Here is a 19,043-nt window from a genome sequence, read left to right as displayed (position 1 = left end):
AATCACAATTATCAATAAGGTAATAATTTCCCCTTTGAAATATGCATACAAAGACATCTTACAGAGATTTTAAATATATGGCAGTATAATGGCTACATTTCCAAATTTAAATATCATGTTCTGTCAAATAGCTATAAAAATACTGTTGTTCGATGTTAATATAATACGATTTAGGACTCATCTCTAGCATTAAGGGAAAGTTGCTTTATTCCTGTATTTTTGGCTTAAAAACTTAAAAAAATAAAGGGAAAACTGAGAGTGCTTTTTATATAAGTCAAAATGTGTAAAGTTTTGGCCGTAAGTTTTCAAATAAATGGATTTGGGGCCTGTTTCCGAATGAGGCACTATTCCATTGGATAACGGATTTTAATTGCTCCTTTTCCTCAAACCAACAGAAAGAAAATCAAGGTTATATCACACAATAGAAGAGGTAGAATCAGCTATCATCTATTTCCTGTCCATTCCAGAAGGGCAGCAGAAGAGCAGCCAGTGTAAAAGGCAGCAAAACCGAGCTTCCTGAAGGCTCTGAGATAGACAGGGAAAAGAATGGATGAAGGGGAGAGGAGAGACGTAATATTAAAATGTATAACTAAGGGATAAACATAGGTGAACCACAAAGGAAGGAAAGACTCCACTGGGAAAGGCAATTAATCAAGAGTATGTGAACCTATGTGGAGAAAACTAATTTATATGTCTGAATGAAATGTTGACAATTCTTAAAACAGACAGAAAAAAAGGTGCTTGCAAAACATTTTTCTTTCTTTTTTGGCACAATCAAACTAACCAACTGTTTTCCAAAAACTACATTTTTAATGTTTAAGTTGTATTTAAAAAACACTAAATATGGAAAAAGAAGGAAATGAAAAGAAAGGAAATGGCCTCAACACAATTACCTCTTTTTATTCAGAATCAAAGATACAACTTGCTCTAGATTCAAGGTAAAGTTTAAAACACTTGCTTTTTTTTTATTTTTAGTTGCTGCTTTCTTTGACCTTTTCTTTATGAATCAGCACATTTACACTGGAGTTATGGTGATGTGGGTGGAAAAGAATGAATTTCAAAACAACCAGCACAAAATAAATAAATAAATGTATAGCCAAGGAAAGGTAAAATGAAGAATATATTCAGTTTGTTGGCAGTAGATGACTCAGAGAAGTTTAAATTCCATTTTCTATTATTGTTCTGCCCCATCTACTTCTAAGAGTTTAACTTTCCATGGATAAGAAAATGAAGGATTTTATAGCCATTATTAAGAAAGGGCATTCTTTCACAAGGGGATTAGTCTCACATCTGTGAGATTTCTATGTCTGAAACCATATATGCATATTATATATAATAAGCTACATATGTATGAAATACAAAGCATGTAGTAATACTGTCAGTGTTTTAACCACACTTACTACATTACATTACCAGGTACTATTCTACATTTTTCACATTATTTAACTGATTTAATCCTCACAACTTCACATGTGTGAAGATGAAATTATTACCAGATAAATGCATGTGTAAATCCTGTACAAGCCCAAACAGGTAATACATGAAATACAAAATGCTCATGTGCACTTACAAAACAGAAGTAATAGAAATCTGATGTATTATTTTAGTCCATTAGTATTGACTGGTAGCATACACAGCAAATTAATTTCTTCTTATTTGTACTTTTTTTTGTTATAAAAGTGGCTAGATTTCATAGCATCACCCAAATGTTAAACAAGAATCACAATAACGTTCAAACTCCTTCCTGTGGCTTCTCAGGACCTAGGATCTGGTTATGTCTCCAGCCTCATCCACTGACTCTCATCAAGCCCTTCCCCTACCTCCATGAAATGGCACAGGAGCAGATGCTCAGGGCTCTGCATGTGCATTACACACACGCATGCATGCACACACTTATAAATACAGTTTACTGAGCTACTTTTATCCTCTTGATTCCTCTATTCTCTCTTTTGCTCCAGGATCTTTACGCTTAGGATGCCCACTGCCTGGGATACTGCCTGCACTTCTACTTCACCTCACACCTCTCCACACACAAAGCTCTCCTCATCATTCAAGACTCTGCTGAGAGATCTTGCCTCACTCCCTGTTTGTCCTCAAAACCCTAAGTACTTCTGCCAACACTTGCCCAATAATACTTCGTAATCACTTCCATGCTTATCTGTATGTTGTGGGGTACTATGGGGTCAGAAAAGGAAAGAAACATGTTTATATTTTCTGCTACTGTTTCTCCAGCACCAAGCCCATAGCCAGCAGCAGAACAGCATCAATAAATAAAAATTTATTAAATGAATAAATGTATGAGTTTAGCATCTACAAGTTTCTAAATAATAAAAATATTTTTGAAACACACTCAGAAAGAAGATATACTGTAATTTTTCAGATTCAAAAATGAAACCATGTATGCAGGCTACTTACAAGGAATTGCTAGGGAATGTAAACAGTGCAGTACATGAAACACAATTTCCTCTTCATCTTTAAAATTTTTTAATGTACTTAGCAATATCATATAATCTTTATTCTCAACAAATTCGGCCAGTTGCTCCTCTGAAACTAAAAAATGAAAGACAAAATACCGAAAGAGCTCAAACATGATATAAAAGTTTAATTACTCAAAAATATAATATTCATGATGATTAGATAAGACAGTAGATACAACAAACATAAATTAAAAATTATATTTTAGCAAAGAGCCCTTCCTAGGAATTTTATAATGGGAAAAAAAGCTATTGAGGTTAAAATAATTTTGTTTTGACCCATATTAGTTATTCCATGTTTTGAAATGTAGTGACCATGTAGTGACCAAACAGTTCTCAGAAAAATAAAATTATTTACAATTTCATTTGAAAGATTCTAGAGAAAACTAATCAATGAATAATAAAGATGGCCTACTGAAGTGAACATATCACAATACATAAAAAGGAGTGGTTAATGGTACATTGTTGAAGGGCAGCTCAGCTAAATGCATGAGTTCAAGAGGAATGAACTTTAGCAAATAACAAGTAACTAGACTTTGAAATACTTTATCTTAATGGTCTTGACTTCATCAGAGATCAAAAATTGTCATCATTAATTTTCGTAATTAAAGTCTTGGGATCAAGCCAATGAGTTTCATTTGGAGTCATTTTATTGGGTGGGAACCTCAAAAACATGTATAAAAATCTGGTTTACCTAGCCTGAGACGGACACTGACATAAATGTTAGTGTAACTCTTACATAATCAACATTACTTTTTGTTGTTCAACTTTATACCAATAGCCCATATAATATGTGAAACTGACTGGGTTCTTCTAATAAATGAGAAGTATCACCAAACCTTCTCATTTTATGAAACAGTTTCCAGACCATAGTTTCAAATTTTGAAAATTAACTTTACACGTGCCACTAAGTCCTGGGGAACTTCATATTCTTGAAAACTTCAGAAATGTTTCTACTCTACAGTTACAATCACAATACTGTCAGCGCTGATCTATCAAGTAAGATCGTCTTTTTAACATTCCCTGGTGCTTCTCCATATGTCCTAGATGGATCCCACAATGCTGGTGAGTGATGCTAGCCCTTCTTTCATGAATAAGAATGTGCCCCTTAAACTGCAGCACAGAAGATTATAAGCCCTGAAGACAGTAATTCCTCAAACTCTATTCTGCCCAATTCTTATCAAAAGCTTAGTTTCAAGATATGACATTTAGAGAAGACAGCCTGAAAGACATGCAGTTCCTCCATTCCTCTCTTCCACCACCAGAGAGCTGAGCCCCATGCCCATGCTGTTCTGACTCTTGATAGAATCTCTTTCACTGAAATACACTTTGTGTTCCTTGCAAACTGTATGTATTTTATCAACTTATCCAGGGAAACCCAAGGGAGTAGTTTCTCAAGTCTCCCATGAGACTGATTGCTTCTTCTGATTAATGAGTTTACTTTTATCTCAAGTAACTTTGTAACCAATGATGTTTACCTCTTTGCCTGATAGGAAGCAAAGAACCAAATTTCTGGTCCATCCCTTTGCAAAGATACAGGATCTGAAGTAAGCAGTAAATTTAACCTAGCTTCATATCATTTTCCCTTCACCCATTTCCTCATTCATTTTTCTTTTCCTCTAATGTATTATAAATATCTATAAGCTATTTGAAGTCTTTCTGGAATAAGACAGGGAATTAAACAGTAGAATTTCCATTCCTGGAGCTTCCAGAAACTAGAGTAGGTAAACTGATACGAACACAGGGCCCACATACGTTATTCTTATCCTAAACTCCTAGCACTGTTGGCTCTCATAATGACACAAAAGGTGCTCTCAAAAACTGTGGTAAATTGAACTGTGATGGAGATAACTAGCTGTGTACTCTCAGGCAGGTTGCTCATTTCACTTCTCTGATCCATTTCCTCATCAAGCCAGTGGAAGGACTAAAGGTTCCAACCAACTATAAAATTACGTGGTTATCTCTGTCATCATTCTCAGTGCCATGTGATAAAATACATATTAGTCTTTTTCCTAAGGGACACTTTGTAAACCTCTTGGTTCTTTATCCAGAGCCTTTAGCAATTTCTAAAACCTCTGGTGATGACTTAACATCATAAACCCAAACTTAACCTATGCTTGGCTTCACAGTATTACTTTTTCTTCCTTAACTCCTACACATACAGTTTGCAAAGTGAACCTATGCCTTGTTAAGCAATGGAAGAAAGTTTACTACAATTGTATAATTGATAATCCATGAATGAAATTCATTCTGCAAAAACAAGCAATATTTCTGAATTAACCCCATTACTTATCCTTGACTGACAATCCAACTTTTAATAAATAGTACAATTTCAGATATTTTCTTATTATCATAATTATAACCTACTTATCCCACTATAAACCCTTTCTTCTTATATAAATATCAAAATAAAGAATTTGACATTTTAAATACCTCTCTCAAACAGCACATGTAAAGCTTTGCATCCAAGTTTCTGGACTTCGTCATTGGCTGAAAATGTGCGCATGGCATCGAAAATTAACAAGAAAATATCATTTTCTTCATCCAATATCAGCAAAGTGATTTTACCTATTTCAAAGAGAACAATATGCTCCAAGTAAATAGCTGCTTTAACATTTAATGTCTTCATTTCTACATGAGGGCTATGAATGGTTTGTGGACTTCTCTTTTTGATGAACCACTTAATTGCCCCAGATGTTAGACCTATCAAGCTTTACGGTCTTTCTAAATGAGATAAATTCCCAGTACACTTTACTATAACTCTGTGATTCCCAATCAATACCCATAGCCAAGACCTCTTGCCCCGAATTCCTGAAACATTTCTACCTGCCTCTTAGACAACACCATCTGAATACTCCATGGCCACCCCAAACCTAGCCTACTCCAGTTCCATCTCTTCATCAATAACCACCATCCAATAGTTACCAGAGAAACTACAGTCATCATCCTTCTTTCATCCTCCCTCTCTCTTCTCATTCTCTGACTAGCCAAAGAATCAACTCATTACCAAGTCCTTCAAGTCTAACTTCTAAATATCTCAAAAACTCCTTTTGAACTAGGCCCCTCCATTTCTGTCTTGTTCAGGACCCCAACACTTCTCACCTAGAATGCAAACACAATTGCTTAATTGCTCTGGCAGGCCCAAATCCCTACCTAACTAGTTTACCTGCTGCATTATATTTCTAAAACATAAATGTGATCTGTAAATCCTTTGCTGAAGTCTTCTAAGGCCTTCTCGCACTCCTCAGTCTGACAAACAAGACTCTCCACAGACTACATGTATCTCATCAGCCTCACGTCCCTCCGTGCACTACTGACTCCAAACATGCTAAACTCCTTGCTCATCATGAACACATTTCTTTTGATATCTTTTTGCACTTGCACTAGCTGCATGGAATGCCCTTGCCATTTTCTGCACCAAATATGATCCTACCTTAAATCAAGAAATAACACAAACAGTACCTAGTCTGTCAATAAAAACTGTAGGAGTGGTAGTCGTAGCAAACACTTCTACAGCACATAACATGTCAGACATAGGTTGAAGTATTAAATAGTTCACTCTAACATGTGTAAACCACCACAACCTCGTGAGGTAGGTGCAATCCTCATGTTAGATAGAGATAAGGAAACTGAGGCACAGAAGTGATGCAGTGACTTTGCCCAAAGTAGAACAAATAAGAGGCAGAGCTGGATTAAAATTAAAGCAGGTCATGACCATGCTCTTAACTCCTACAAATGAGCTTAGCTGCTCTCTTCTCTTTGTTCCTATGGTGGTTTTCTTCATATCTCTGTTAGAGTACTTGCCTCATTACATTGAAATAATTTCTTTAAATGTTTTTTATCTCTTTGTCAGTGTTGTCCAATTCTGTAGCCACCAATCACATGAGGCTACTTAAACTCAAATTTAAATCAATTAAAATTAAATAAAATTAAAATTCAGTTTCTCACATTTCCAATGTTCAATCACCACACGTGGCTACTCGCCATGATTTTGAACATATACAACATTTCCTTCATTGCAAAAAGTTATATTGGACAGGGGTGCTGGACTGTGAACTTCTACATTGTAGGAGTTTGCCTCACCTGTCTGAGAGTCCTCTAGCAGCCAGCACAGCAGTAAGTGCCCAATAACTATTACCTCAGTTAACAAATAAGCCAAACAAAAAAATGGTTCATAAATTAGCCTCTAATAAGTACCTGAAATGAACTCTAAAACACATTACAAACTTTCCTAAAAGCTCAAAATTCTTAATGTTACATGGAAGAAATTAACTAGTCTTTACAAAACACATGTCAAATTTCCTATTTGTCTACATGCTGCTAACCTTGATATATTCATGTTGGGAGATTTCTCAAATTCATAAACCTCCTGTCCATTGCCAAATGGAGAATAAATCTTTACCTCCCCACCCCCACCAAAAAAAAAAAAGATCCCAAGGGTGAGTTTAAATAAACCATAGTTAAGACTAGTTAGTACATCCCATTATATACTTTAATAAAAGGCTCTGGTGAAGTGGTGAGTACCTTCTGGCCTTTCCTATCCCTCTTCAGTTCATTCTCTGATCTTCACCCTCCTTCTTCCTTTCTCTTTCTCCTATTGGACCTTCATCACTTAGCACGGCCAATGAGGGCCTTTAAAAATCTTACCACCCACACATCCAGCCCCTCCCAGGCCTCTGCAACGCTGCACATGCTGTTTTCTTGACCTAAAGCACCCTTCACACTTTGAAGGAAATCCACCCTATCCTTCATGCTTAGCTTCCCTGAAAGCAGCCTTTCTTCTCAGAACCTTACATCATAGCAAGTGTCTGTCACAGCAATGATCACAACTATTGCACCACAGCAACATTCTTTGTTTTCAGGTCCATTATTCTCCAAGTAGAAGTTTACTCAGGGAAAGAAGCTGACATGTGAAATCAGACCCTGGTTCTACTACTTTTTGGCTGAGGCAATCTCTCTATGCTTCAGTGTTCTCTAGAAAACTGAGATAAAATACTAAACTCAAGGGATGTTTTGAGGATTATGCTTTTAAAAGCATATTAAGTATTTAACATGTTAAGCCTAGCATTTAGCAAGCACTCAAGAAGAAATGCTATATATTTTTATTATGACATATTACTATTATGTCATACTCTAGAGCATATATTATAGAAAACATATTAGAGATATAATGAAGTACAATACGGTCATGACAAGGACATGTATGGCTAACAAACTAATGAGAATGTGAGATGTGGGACCAGATCTGAGGAGCAAAGCTGGGGACAGAAATTAGATTTGGGTGTAATATATAAGGTGATGTTTAAGGCCAAGATGTTGGGTGGTATTTTTGAGAGAAAAAGTGTAGAGAAAAGAGATAAGGAAAGAAAATGGAGGGGCTTCCCTGGTGGCGCAATGGTTAAGAATCTGCCTGCCAATGCAGGGGACATGGGTTTGGGCCCTGGTCCAGGAAGATCCCACATGCCACAGAGCAACAAAGCCCGTGCGCCACAACTACTGAGCCTGTGCTCTAGAGCCCGCAAGCCACAACTACTGAGCCCACATGCCACAACTACTGAAGCCCACGCGCCTAGAGCCCATGCTCCGCAACAAAGAGAAGTCACCCAGTGAGAAGCCCGCACACACAATGAAAAGTAGCCCCTGTTCCCCGCAACTAGAGAAAGCCCACGCGCAGCAACGAAGACCCAATGCAGCCAAAAATAAATAAATAAATTTATTTTTTAAAAAATGGAAAATGGAAACACAGAATTTTGGAAATCATCAATATTGAGGTTATATTATGTGATTATACTTTAAAAAAAAACATCAAAACACATTTAGCAAATGGTTTAAAATGTTTTTTTGAGTCAACATTAAAAATGTGTGTATATACTACCTGAAGTTAGGAGAAGATCTAAGGCCTTCAATCCAACTGTTGACAGGTTGACACTGGCATTATGAACTGTTAGCATTTTAAGAATCAGTCTGTAATTAAAAACAAAAATCAAGATCATACCTAGATGTTTGCTCTTTTAGATATTGTTTTTTACTCACCTACATTTTTATTCATCTCATTGTATTTCATTCCTTATATTGAAGCTAGTGTATTTTTTCTCCCTGTAAACCTGAGCCAGGTTTATGATGATTAACAGGGAATTATTATGAGTGTCAACAGAAAAGTTATAACTTTTTCCTCTAAATATTCAAATTCAATTATTAACTATTTCACCCAATTCTATATCCAAAATAATATTGAGTTATATGCACCAAGGGATCAATCATTTTATATGTGATACAAACTTGTGAATTATATGTTATACACACTGATATATTATAGAGAGATGTAATTAAAATGTTAGCTTGTATATAAAAATTAAGAACCATTTGAATATTTAAATTATTGATTTTTACTGTTTTTGAATGAGAAATTGATATTTTATAACAGAAAGTGAACCTAGTCTATCAATAGTATTCAATTAGTTCAAATGCATTAAATTTGAGCCCTTGAGTTATCAATTCTAAAATATACAATCTTTAGTCTATTCCTACCCAGTGCTGTTTGGCTTTCTATTGTTAGAAGAGAGAGCCTCCCTGGCTTCACCTAGATCCAAGAAACTTGGCACGTAGTCTCCAGGTGGTGAGGTGAGGAATTGAGAGACCCTGTCCTTCGACTCTGTCAATTCTCCTCCTACCTATGCTGCCCCTACCTCTCCCTGCACCATTCCCACTATTCCTGACTTCAACACCACACAAGAGATTTCTCCTTTAGTACTGTAAGCCTTTGGGGGGATAAAAGCCCTTGAATATAAGGAGATATGTTTTACAATAAATATTTGCTGGTAATGATCTAATATGCTCCACTGTAGAGAGAGTGTGTCTATACTGTTCACACTACTTCTGGCCTAAAGGAGTGTAATACCTGATGAACAGAAGATGAATGAATGATGAGTGAGTGACCAAATAAATGAGTGAATGAAACTCCCTGTAGAAACGTTTATGTAAGTTAATTTGAACATTTGGTTTACACTAGAATATGACTAGATGAGTTTTCCATTGCTCCCTAAAGTTATAGATGGCTAATCTTTGGGGATCTTGGAAATTCTCATCCAAACCAAGGGACACATAACATTACAACTACTAATTGCAGGCATATTTTGTCTCATTCCTCATTAAATGCAGTATTCTTTACTACTGACTCATAGAATTTCAGAGATTAGTTTGGAAATGAGAACACCTATTAACTGTAAATAGTCTCTTTTCAAAGCACACTCCTTAGATGCTAGAAACCGAAGAACAGCAACACATGTTTATCAAAGATGGAAAAATGTATAAGCACGGACATGCTCGCCTATGAACAAACAGCTCTGATTTGTCAAAATCTGCAGCCACAGTTAATACTAATAAATAATGCAAAGATGTGAAATTTAGTTTTGCATTAATTACGTTTTCCACAAGCAATATGCCTTTGGAAGCAATTAGTATTCACTTCTCTGTGGCAAAGAAAAGTCACATTAGGTATAAAGAACATCTAACGTTGATGACAGAAGATATTTTCTTAAATGTCAAGAAACAAAGTTATCCAAAAAGGATTTTCCTGGAAACACATTTTTTTTCAGAAAAGTTTTTCTTAACTAATTATGGCTAAAGAAGTAGTCTCATTTAAGAAGTCATTATGTTGCAAACTGCAATAATATAGCTGGTAAATAGCTATCAAGATTTGGCTGCAGATGCACTGAAAGATAATTTCCCCTTTTTTCTTCATTTTGAAAGCTGTACTTTAAGCTCATTAAATATATATGTATGAATATACATAAATGTACTTTTTAAAGACAGTAAAGCATAAACTTCTAAATTACTATTTATAGAACTAACATTTTAGTTCCCATATTTTTGTTTTGAAGAAGTAGTAGTTTGTGTCAGTTCTACTATTAATAAGTAAAAAAAGAAAAAAAAATCTTTCCTTTGTTTGAATTCATAAGCAGTCATCAACAATCTACAACTTAATCAATTGTATAACTATTATTATATTATTAAAATAATAACAACACCTGACTTCTTACCTCAAATGTTAGTTTTCTAATTCAAATAGATTATAGACTTCTGAGTCAAAAGCTCTCTATAAATGTAAATCATTGATTCAAGGAAAACTATATGTATTTTAAAGGATTTTTACTAGATTGTCTTGGATTGCAAATATAATGTATCAAGGGAAGGGCTGTCATATGTACAGATAAATATTCAATGCAGTTTGTTTTTACATACTTACTGGTGAACCCCTAGGACTTCCCAATCATGTCCAATATCCTGGGGACCCATTAAGCTTTGCATTGTATTTGGACAGATTTCTATTAATTTGCATAAAAGTGACCAACCCACCTAAAAACAAGAAAGACAAATATTCACATTTCAAAAAAAACCACACAAATAGAATGTATTCAGTCAAAGAATCTCTTCATTCTTAATAGAATAGGTGGCTACATTATTTTAAAATAATTATTTTAAAACAAAATAATACTCTAAAAATGCTTGCTGAGAAAAGCAACTCATATACTTAGAATACATCTTTCTTCAAAAATCTACTGAAAAGGCATACAAAAAATATTAGAACATTTCTGAATGATGAAGGCAATAGACTGCCTATTGTCTAAATAAAAGGAAATAAAACACACAAAAAAAAATAGTTTTAGAGGACACGCCAAAATTATGAAGTACAGGAAAGGCTAGTCTCAGGACTTCGTACTTTTTAAGGCATATCTACCTGACAGATTTTCTTCTAAATATTTAGTACTTTAATTATAAGAAGAAATGAAGTAGTTTGGAATGGAGGATTAGGGGAAGTTGGAGATTTTGATGGCAAAGTGTAAGTTATCAGGAAAGACTGCTCCCCAGATAATGGAGCTAGAAAAAATAGCAAAAGAAGTAGCATCGTCTGATGACAATGTCACATCTTTCATAGGTAAAAGAGAAAGGCACTATGAGATAGAGAGGAGGTAGGATTTCTCAGTGGACCCTCTAGATTTCTTCCGTACACCTAAATATGAGCTGATGAGGTCCAGACATCACAAGTGTCCCTAAACTCTCACCTTTCCAAATTAAGTATGATCTTACTGATGTATTTTAAATATACCTTCGTTCAGCTCATTTTTACATGATGCCAACTTGAATAAGCTGCTCTTTACTTCTGAAAAAAATACATTTTTTTAAATACGATATTTTAATTCCAAACTGGAGATTAAATTTAACTCACTTTTCCTGTTATATTTTCCTCCCCAAATTTAAGGACTCTTCAATTCTTTCTACTATATTACAGAACTAAACTTGATATGGTCAGAAAAAGAAAATAGAAAATGCATATACATGCAGATCTAGAGATTAATGAAAAAGTGCCTAAGCACGATGTGTGATAAATACCAATATAATATGAATCCTGAAAGCAGGATTCGCTAGAATTACTCAGGGAAGAATATAATACAGAAAAGGTAGGATTTGAGTCAGATTTCAAAAGAATTATAAATTTGGTCACTCAAAATAGGGAAATGGAAACTTCTAATACTGATGAGTTGTGAGGAAGGAAAGTAAGATGCTGAATGGTGAGGAGGCTGCCAAAGAGGGGCCCATTGCTAAATGAGACTGGATATGTGAGTTGGAGCTGAGTGGTACAGAGGGTTGAGTGACAACGGGAGAAGTCTCTATGCAACCAAAAAGGAATAATGGCACGTTTCCTACTTGTTTACAGGAATAAACAAGGGGTATTTAATAAGATAAAAGTGATTACATAAGATCTCTTTACAATATTATTTCCAGATCTTTTCTGGATTAAGCATGAATTGCTTTACTCTGTCATCACTTCCTCTTACACGATTTCAAATTCCTTGAAAAGGAAGCAATTTCTGACAGCTATTTTTACCTATATTTAAGTAGACAACCTCCTCCACTTAAGCCGAACAGATATTGACAATCCGGATGTCATAGAAACTGGCTATTTTTGTGCTTTCATAAAATCATCAAGACTTTTTTCCCCAAGTATTTCAAAAATTAACATTTGGAACAGTTTCTGGTGGGAAATAAATCATAAATCACACAGGATGCTATACTCATCTCTGCACCTGCATGGCTGACTCAAGGAGAAAACCTGTTTTGTTTTAGTTGATGAAATAGCAGTATCAGTAATTGCTTTGCAAAAAGACTGAGTCAACTGAGCTTCCAAGATTAAATAGAATCGCTAGCAGCAAAGCAGAGGTAATAATTGATCCATTAATGTATTCAATTAAAAGCTTATCTTTCAAAAAGAGAAGGCTCCCATCCTGCACAGTTATAATACAATTAAATTGGTAGTTTCACTTTATTATAATTATTCTGTAAACTCAAGTATCTAAGTAATGCACAATGGGAAAGAGTCTAGGGGTTAAAGAAAATTTTAGTCACTTTCATATATTTCACTCACTTACATCAAAGGTGGAAACTGTGTGGATAAAGAGAAGTAATGTAAATTGAAGAACACAGAGAAATGATCAGATGACTGACAGGAAAAGAAATTTATAAGACAGCAGCCTAACTACCAATTCTCTAAAGATTGTCATTTATTAAGGAGAACTAATAAAATATGAAAAGACATTGAAAATAAAAATTCAGAGTCTGGAATGTCATGTTAAATGAATTCTGAAAACAAACCTTACTATTTACTTTTGAAGGGTACTTTACCTTAACTCCTTAAATTCATCAAGTGCTTTTAATTCAGCACTTCCAGCTGATTCAAGATATAAAGCTTTAAAGAATATCTATACTAATTTCACCAGTAATATGAAGAAATCTGAAGGAAAAAAAATTTTTTTCTTTTAAGTGGAGTATTAAAATATCAGTAGAGCTACCCCACTCCACATCCCTTTGATAAGATCAATGACAATTTAAATCGATAATGTCATTGTGCGTAGCACGGCCACAGTATTTGTACCATACCATTGTACTTTTTACTTGCGCAAAAATCTTATGATATCAGCACCTACTATATGATGGCAAAAGATTCTGAAGGTGTGTGAAGCTTGAGTCCTGACTCTGTCACTAGCTCTGCGATCCTAAATGAGCTACTTATTCTGAGGAAAAAACATTCAGTGAGATTTCTGAGAGGATAGTGAGAGTCCAGCAAGAATCAAATGATATAGTATACATAATGCCCTTTCTAGATTAATATATTGTGCTGAAACTAATAATTCTATTCCATTACATTACCAAATCAAAAGACAATTCCTTATTTTCAATTATCTCTGGTACCTACTGGGCAAGGATATTGAGTGACATTCATAACTACTCCAAACAAACATGTCCAGGCTCAGGCAGTTTCTAAAATGAAGAAGAATTAGGTGGTGGGAATGTTGCAGGCTTCCCTGGATTCTCAAGTCTAGCACTGCCTCCTCTGGACCCTGCAGACCAAAGGCCACCCAGGGCCCAGTTGTTCGGAGTTGTACCTGGCAGAGGAGACTCTACCAAGAACAGAATCCAAGGAATGGAGGCTGCCAGACAAGGCACTTTGGAACACCAAAGTAGAGGCAAGTAAGAAGGATGATGTGGGTGGAGAGCAGCAAGCACAACAGGCCAGTGCCAGGGAGTGACTCATGTTTCATGGGCAAAATTCAGACATTGGATGTTAAAAAGAACAGTGTCTTTATCATGTCTCCATTTTTTCATGATCTTATTTGCTAACAGCCTGAAAATCAATAGTCACATGGGAAATATATCAGTTGAAGAAAAATAAAAGTAACCATTTATCTGAGATATAAACATCTTCATATAAAAGAAGCTACTAGATATATGTTTCACAGAGATTAGCAAAAGATAGACAGATACAGGCTTATAGATCCAGATAATTCTTACATCTGTCTAGCCTCTCAAGTAGGTATTAAGAAACACTGCACCTTGATAGAGTTTAAAGTTCAATTCTCTTTCCCTTCAGGATCTAACATGCAAATGAAAAAAGTAATTTCAGTTCCCCAAATCTCAATATCTACAAAGGAAGTTAACCTTAGGCAGTAATTTTGTTTTGACTGTAAATCATTCTTAATTATCATCTTAAGGCTCCTTTTTAAATATATCTAAGATATGTAACAAATTTCTGGGTTTCCTATGGTGCAGATTCTAAGATTCACTTTTACATTCATTTTATATGAAAACGGTTGAGAAGAATAGATTTAAATTTATAGGGGAATCCTAAAACACCACTCTCTTTAGATAATACAAGGTGTACTACAACTAAAGAAGGTTAGAAATCTGTCTTCAAGTTTAAAAAAAAAGAAAACCTTAAACCTATGAGAGTTTGCCATTAACTTCATTTTATTAATTTAATTATTATTAGTTCTATTACTGTTCATCATTCCTCTTTCCCAAACTATTCACAATTGTGTCATCTGTAGGACATGCTGTACATTGGGAAGATTCTTAGAATAATTTTATTTAAACACTGATGAACTAGCCATCTAGCCAATGTCAGAACTAAACCTCAACCCATTATTATTCCCCTCCCACCACCATCCATATTCTGTCAGCCGATTGTATAAAGTTACTTCTTAAATACAATTAGGGAGCACATAGTTGGCCCTCTTACACCGTTAACATTTGATAATGATTTGAAAACGCTTCCATCCTAAAACCACAGTCAGCGGTTTGTCAGGACAAATCTCAGAAATAACCCAGAACTCTGGGTATAGAATATTAATAGAAAAACACCTATTTCCAATGAGAAGGGGAAATGGGAGAAATGAAAACAACTCCTTTACCTGCTGCACACTAGCGACTCTCATGTATGAGTCCAAGACGATCAACAGAGGCACGTGGACATTTTTGTCTTGAAATAACTTGGAGGCTGGAAAAGAAGGGGGTTAGGGAAAAGTAGCAAAGTCACGATTCATGGCACCCCTTTTAAGTCTGAAAAGGAGGGAGAAAGCAAAAGAAGTGAGCTCAAGACCTTCCTAGAATTGTCAGCTCTTTTCTGCCCTGAGGAGTAGAGAGTTTGCGGCTTCTCAAGAATCCAGGTTTGTGCGGCCACAAAGTTCGGGGGGAGAAAGTTTGTAAAAAAAGGCCGGGGGGGAAGGAGGGGCGGGGGGGGGGGGCGGGCGGTAAAGGGACAGTTTCCTGGCAAACGATTACCGTGGTCGGCGTACGTGAACACGAGCATATCCTCCAGGATTTGGACCAACGTCTCTATCTGTTTTCCTTCCTGGACATTGTTCAGCCTGACTATCAACTTCTTCAGAGTTTCCTCATCCTCCTCCTCGCACTCCTGGCAGCTGCCACTGGCCATGACCGACCCTGCTCCAAACCGGCCGCCCCTCCCGCACCAAGGCCGGCCGCTCCGGTCAGAAGACGAGCCCAGCTCACCGCCCGCAGCCAGCGCTCCCGGCTGACCCCATCTGCACCCACGCCCGCCCATTTATGCAAAGGCGGCGGCTCCGCGCCCGGCGCCGCCCTCCCCCGCCCGCTCCCTCTCCTTCTCTGCTTCCCCCTCCCCCACCCAGGGCCAAAACACAGCTCTGGGGCCTGCGAGAGGTTCGGCTGAGGTGCGGTGCCCGCAGAACCGTGGCAGGCGGGCAGGACGCAGCAAGAGCCCGCCCGGCCTGGGTGACAGTGGCCGGGGCCCCCGCGCCGGCCGAGACGGGACCCCGGGCCGGCGCAGCCTCCCGAGACCGGATCCCGCTCTCCGCGGCGGCGCGGCCGGGAGTCGCGCAGGAAGAAACCGACTCAGCGGACTCCGCCAAGTGCCCAGTCCCCGGGCCCTGCAGCGGCCGGCGAGGCGCGCGGTCGGCACCGCGGCCCAAGCGCCCAGACCCACCAGCCTGGACTCCTGCAACCCCGCGGAAGGTCTGGGAACTAGGAAGAAGAAGAAAAATAAAAGCTGCCGCGGATCTCCAGATCTAAGAATAGAAATCGGGGCGTTGGGAAAAGAGGGAGCCGCCCAGTTGGCCCCTTTTAGGAAAACATTCTCTTTAGAGTTACCACTATAGGGAGACGAGTAATTTCCCCCCAAGGATGGACGAAGATTTAAGCAACCAAAATGTACCCAGTTAAATGCTTTTCTATGGTTGCTGTGGCTGTTTGTAGGGAAGGAAACAAAAACATTTTTCCTGTTAGTTATCTGGAAGCTCTGCTGGCCAAAAGGCCACTAAAATTAGCTTTTGAAAATTTGAGTTTCAGTTCAGTGCAATTAAAACTAAAGAGAGGGCTTCCCTGGTGGTGCAGTGGTTAGGAATCTGCCTGCCAAGGGAAAGGACACAGGTTGGAGCCCTGGTCCAGGAAGATCCCACATGCCGTGGAGCAACTAAGCCCGTGCGGCCACAACTACTGAGCCTGAGCTCTGGAAACCATGAGCCACAACTACTGAAGCCCCCCTGCCCTAGAGAGCCCGTGCTCTGCAACAAGAGAAGCCACAGCAATGAGGAGCCTGCGCACTGCGGCGTACAGTGGTCCCTGCTCACCGCAACTGGAGAAAGCCCGCGCAGCAAGGAGGACCCAATGCAGCCAAAAATAAATTAATTAATTTAAAAAAAAAAACTGCAGAAAAACACAGGATAAATGAAATGAAGAGGTGAGAGATACAAACCTAAACATTGTTCTCTTGGTATTCAAAATTACTAAAGTGTTAAAACAAAAAAAAAAAGTACCACAGTAATGTGTTTTTTCAGGAAGAGAAACCCGAGCAAGAAAAACTAAAGACAAGGCTGGACAAAGATGATCTATGACCTTCAGAAGATCGCTCCTGGGATGGGGGCGGGGTGGGGGGGGGGGGAATCATTCACAACAGAGAAGATTGGACTGGAAGTTAGATCCTTTTATTTCACTTCTGTTACCCAATTCTGACGACACTTCTGAAATGGATAGCACAGCTACTTATCCTTCTTTTACTGATGAGGAAACGGAAATTTAGAGTTGATAAGAGAAGAGCATTGTTGGTGTCACACAGATGAGAACTTGAGAGTCAGGACTTAAATGCAGGTAGATCTCCTACCCCCAAATTGAAGGTTGTTTACACTCTACCACTTTAATCAAAATGAGCTAGGCTTCCTTAATATGTTAGGTAAGTAGATCGGAAATTTAAATTCAGCCTGAATATTGTGACTATGTTTTATTTTCAGAAAGACTTTTTATATTTTATAGACACATGCTCAGATGTTCACATTTGAAATGATAGAATATTAGGATTTGCTTAGAGGTAATCCAGTGGTGGGGAAAAGGGTGGAATGCGTCGGAGGAGACATGAAACAATACCAACTTTTGAACTAATAATTGTTGATGATAGCAATGAGTTCATGTGGATTACTGTACTGTTTTCTCTGTATAAAATTTTCCGTAATGAAAAAATCAAAACAAAACAAAAATCTTTCAACCTTGTCATCTGTATCATACCTGAAGTGTATCTTTTCCTAACTGAACTTGTTTCAACTTCTAACTAACCAGTTAGGACGTTCCTAGGAATGCTCCCTTTCATGCCTTCCTTCCCGTTCCTCTGTATCAGTTTCTCCTTCCCAGTATCCTGGATTATTAACTTGAAAAAAGTTAAAAATATATCTCCTTGCCAAAAAAAAAATAAATCTAAGTAAAAAGATGTCTCTTCTTTTCCTCAGTTTATTCATCTGTCTCTTCCCTATTGATTATCCACTCTGTATCAGCCAGACTGGGGGTAGACAGTGTGAGGACATAAATTCTCTGCTGGGACCGTTCTGCCAAACTACTGCAGTGGTAAGGCAAAGTATCTTCTTGGCTTTGAAAAATATTTAATGGATTGAGTAAAATCCCAACACTTATTAAGTCTTCAGATAGTTAATAGACTGAAAAGGAAAACTTCAAGCACAAATTCATGATAGAGGTAATGTTCAGTGGAGAATAAAATGGCACTGGAACATTTGACTAACTTCCTGGGAGGAGAAAATAAAACAGACATTGCTAATTACAGTAAATTACCAAAACAAATTCCAGATGAGTTAAAAAGTTAAATGAAAATAACTAAAAAGAAAATATAAATTAACAGTTATTTAATCTTGGTATGAGGAAACATAAAAACTACAGAAGATTGGTGTATGTAACTCCATAAAAATTCTAATTTTCTGCAGTCAAGGAAAACAACATAAATAAAACTAAAAGGCAAATGGCATACTGTAAAAAAAAAGTTGCAATACGTATGACAAAAACAATTAGCCTTAATCTTTTAAAAGTTCTTACAAATCACTGGATGGGAAATGACAAGCCACAGGTACCCCAGAAGAAAAATGGATTAAAGTTTTGAACTGGAAATTCACTGTGAATGGACAGTAGCTATAAGGAAAGTATATTCATAACTATACAAAAATTGTGTTCCTAAATATCAGTAACACATAGTTATAAAATTCAATTTTCTGTGTGTATCAGTGCATAATAACAACAATGAGAAAGAGAGAACTTGGGAGTAGATCTAACAAAGTATTTTTAAAACCTTTATGAAGAAATTATTAAACTGTATTAAAAGGCATTATTAACAAGGTATAAATGAGTGAATAGGCCATATCAATTAATGAAAAGATTAAATATCAAAATGATGCCAATGCCCCCACAAAGTAATAAAGAAACCGT

The 19,043-nt window shown here is 37.1% G+C and overlaps 1 protein-coding gene across 2 annotated transcripts in view; it reads right to left on the bottom strand.

The window, feature by feature from the left end:
- Window positions 1-15,904, bottom strand: part of LRRK2 (leucine rich repeat kinase 2) — a 140,704-nt gene extending 124,800 nt beyond the window's left edge. The window contains exons 1-6 of one of the 2 annotated variants that reach the window (XM_068560232.1): window positions 15,591-15,904; window positions 15,221-15,306; window positions 10,720-10,829; window positions 8,350-8,438; window positions 4,908-5,042; window positions 2,416-2,550 (exon numbers count right to left, since the gene is read on the bottom strand). In XM_068560232.1, coding sequence (XP_068416333.1) covers window positions 2,416-2,550; window positions 4,908-5,042; window positions 8,350-8,438; window positions 10,720-10,829; window positions 15,221-15,306; window positions 15,591-15,873 — 838 coding nt within the window. In that variant the 5' untranslated portion in view covers window positions 15,874-15,904. The remainder of the gene's footprint in view (window positions 1-2,415; window positions 2,551-4,907; window positions 5,043-8,349; window positions 8,439-10,719; window positions 10,830-15,220; window positions 15,307-15,590) is intronic. The other variant, XM_068560231.1, reaches the window with a different exon arrangement.
- Window positions 15,905-19,043: the final 3,139 nt, after the last annotated feature.

Source organism: Eschrichtius robustus, chromosome 13 (assembly GCF_028021215.1).
Source record: "Eschrichtius robustus isolate mEscRob2 chromosome 13, mEscRob2.pri, whole genome shotgun sequence".
Taxonomy (NCBI): Eukaryota; Metazoa; Chordata; class Mammalia; order Artiodactyla; family Eschrichtiidae; genus Eschrichtius; species Eschrichtius robustus.
Note: the sequence above shows the minus strand (reverse complement) of the source record. Positions and strands in the feature narration are given on the sequence as shown.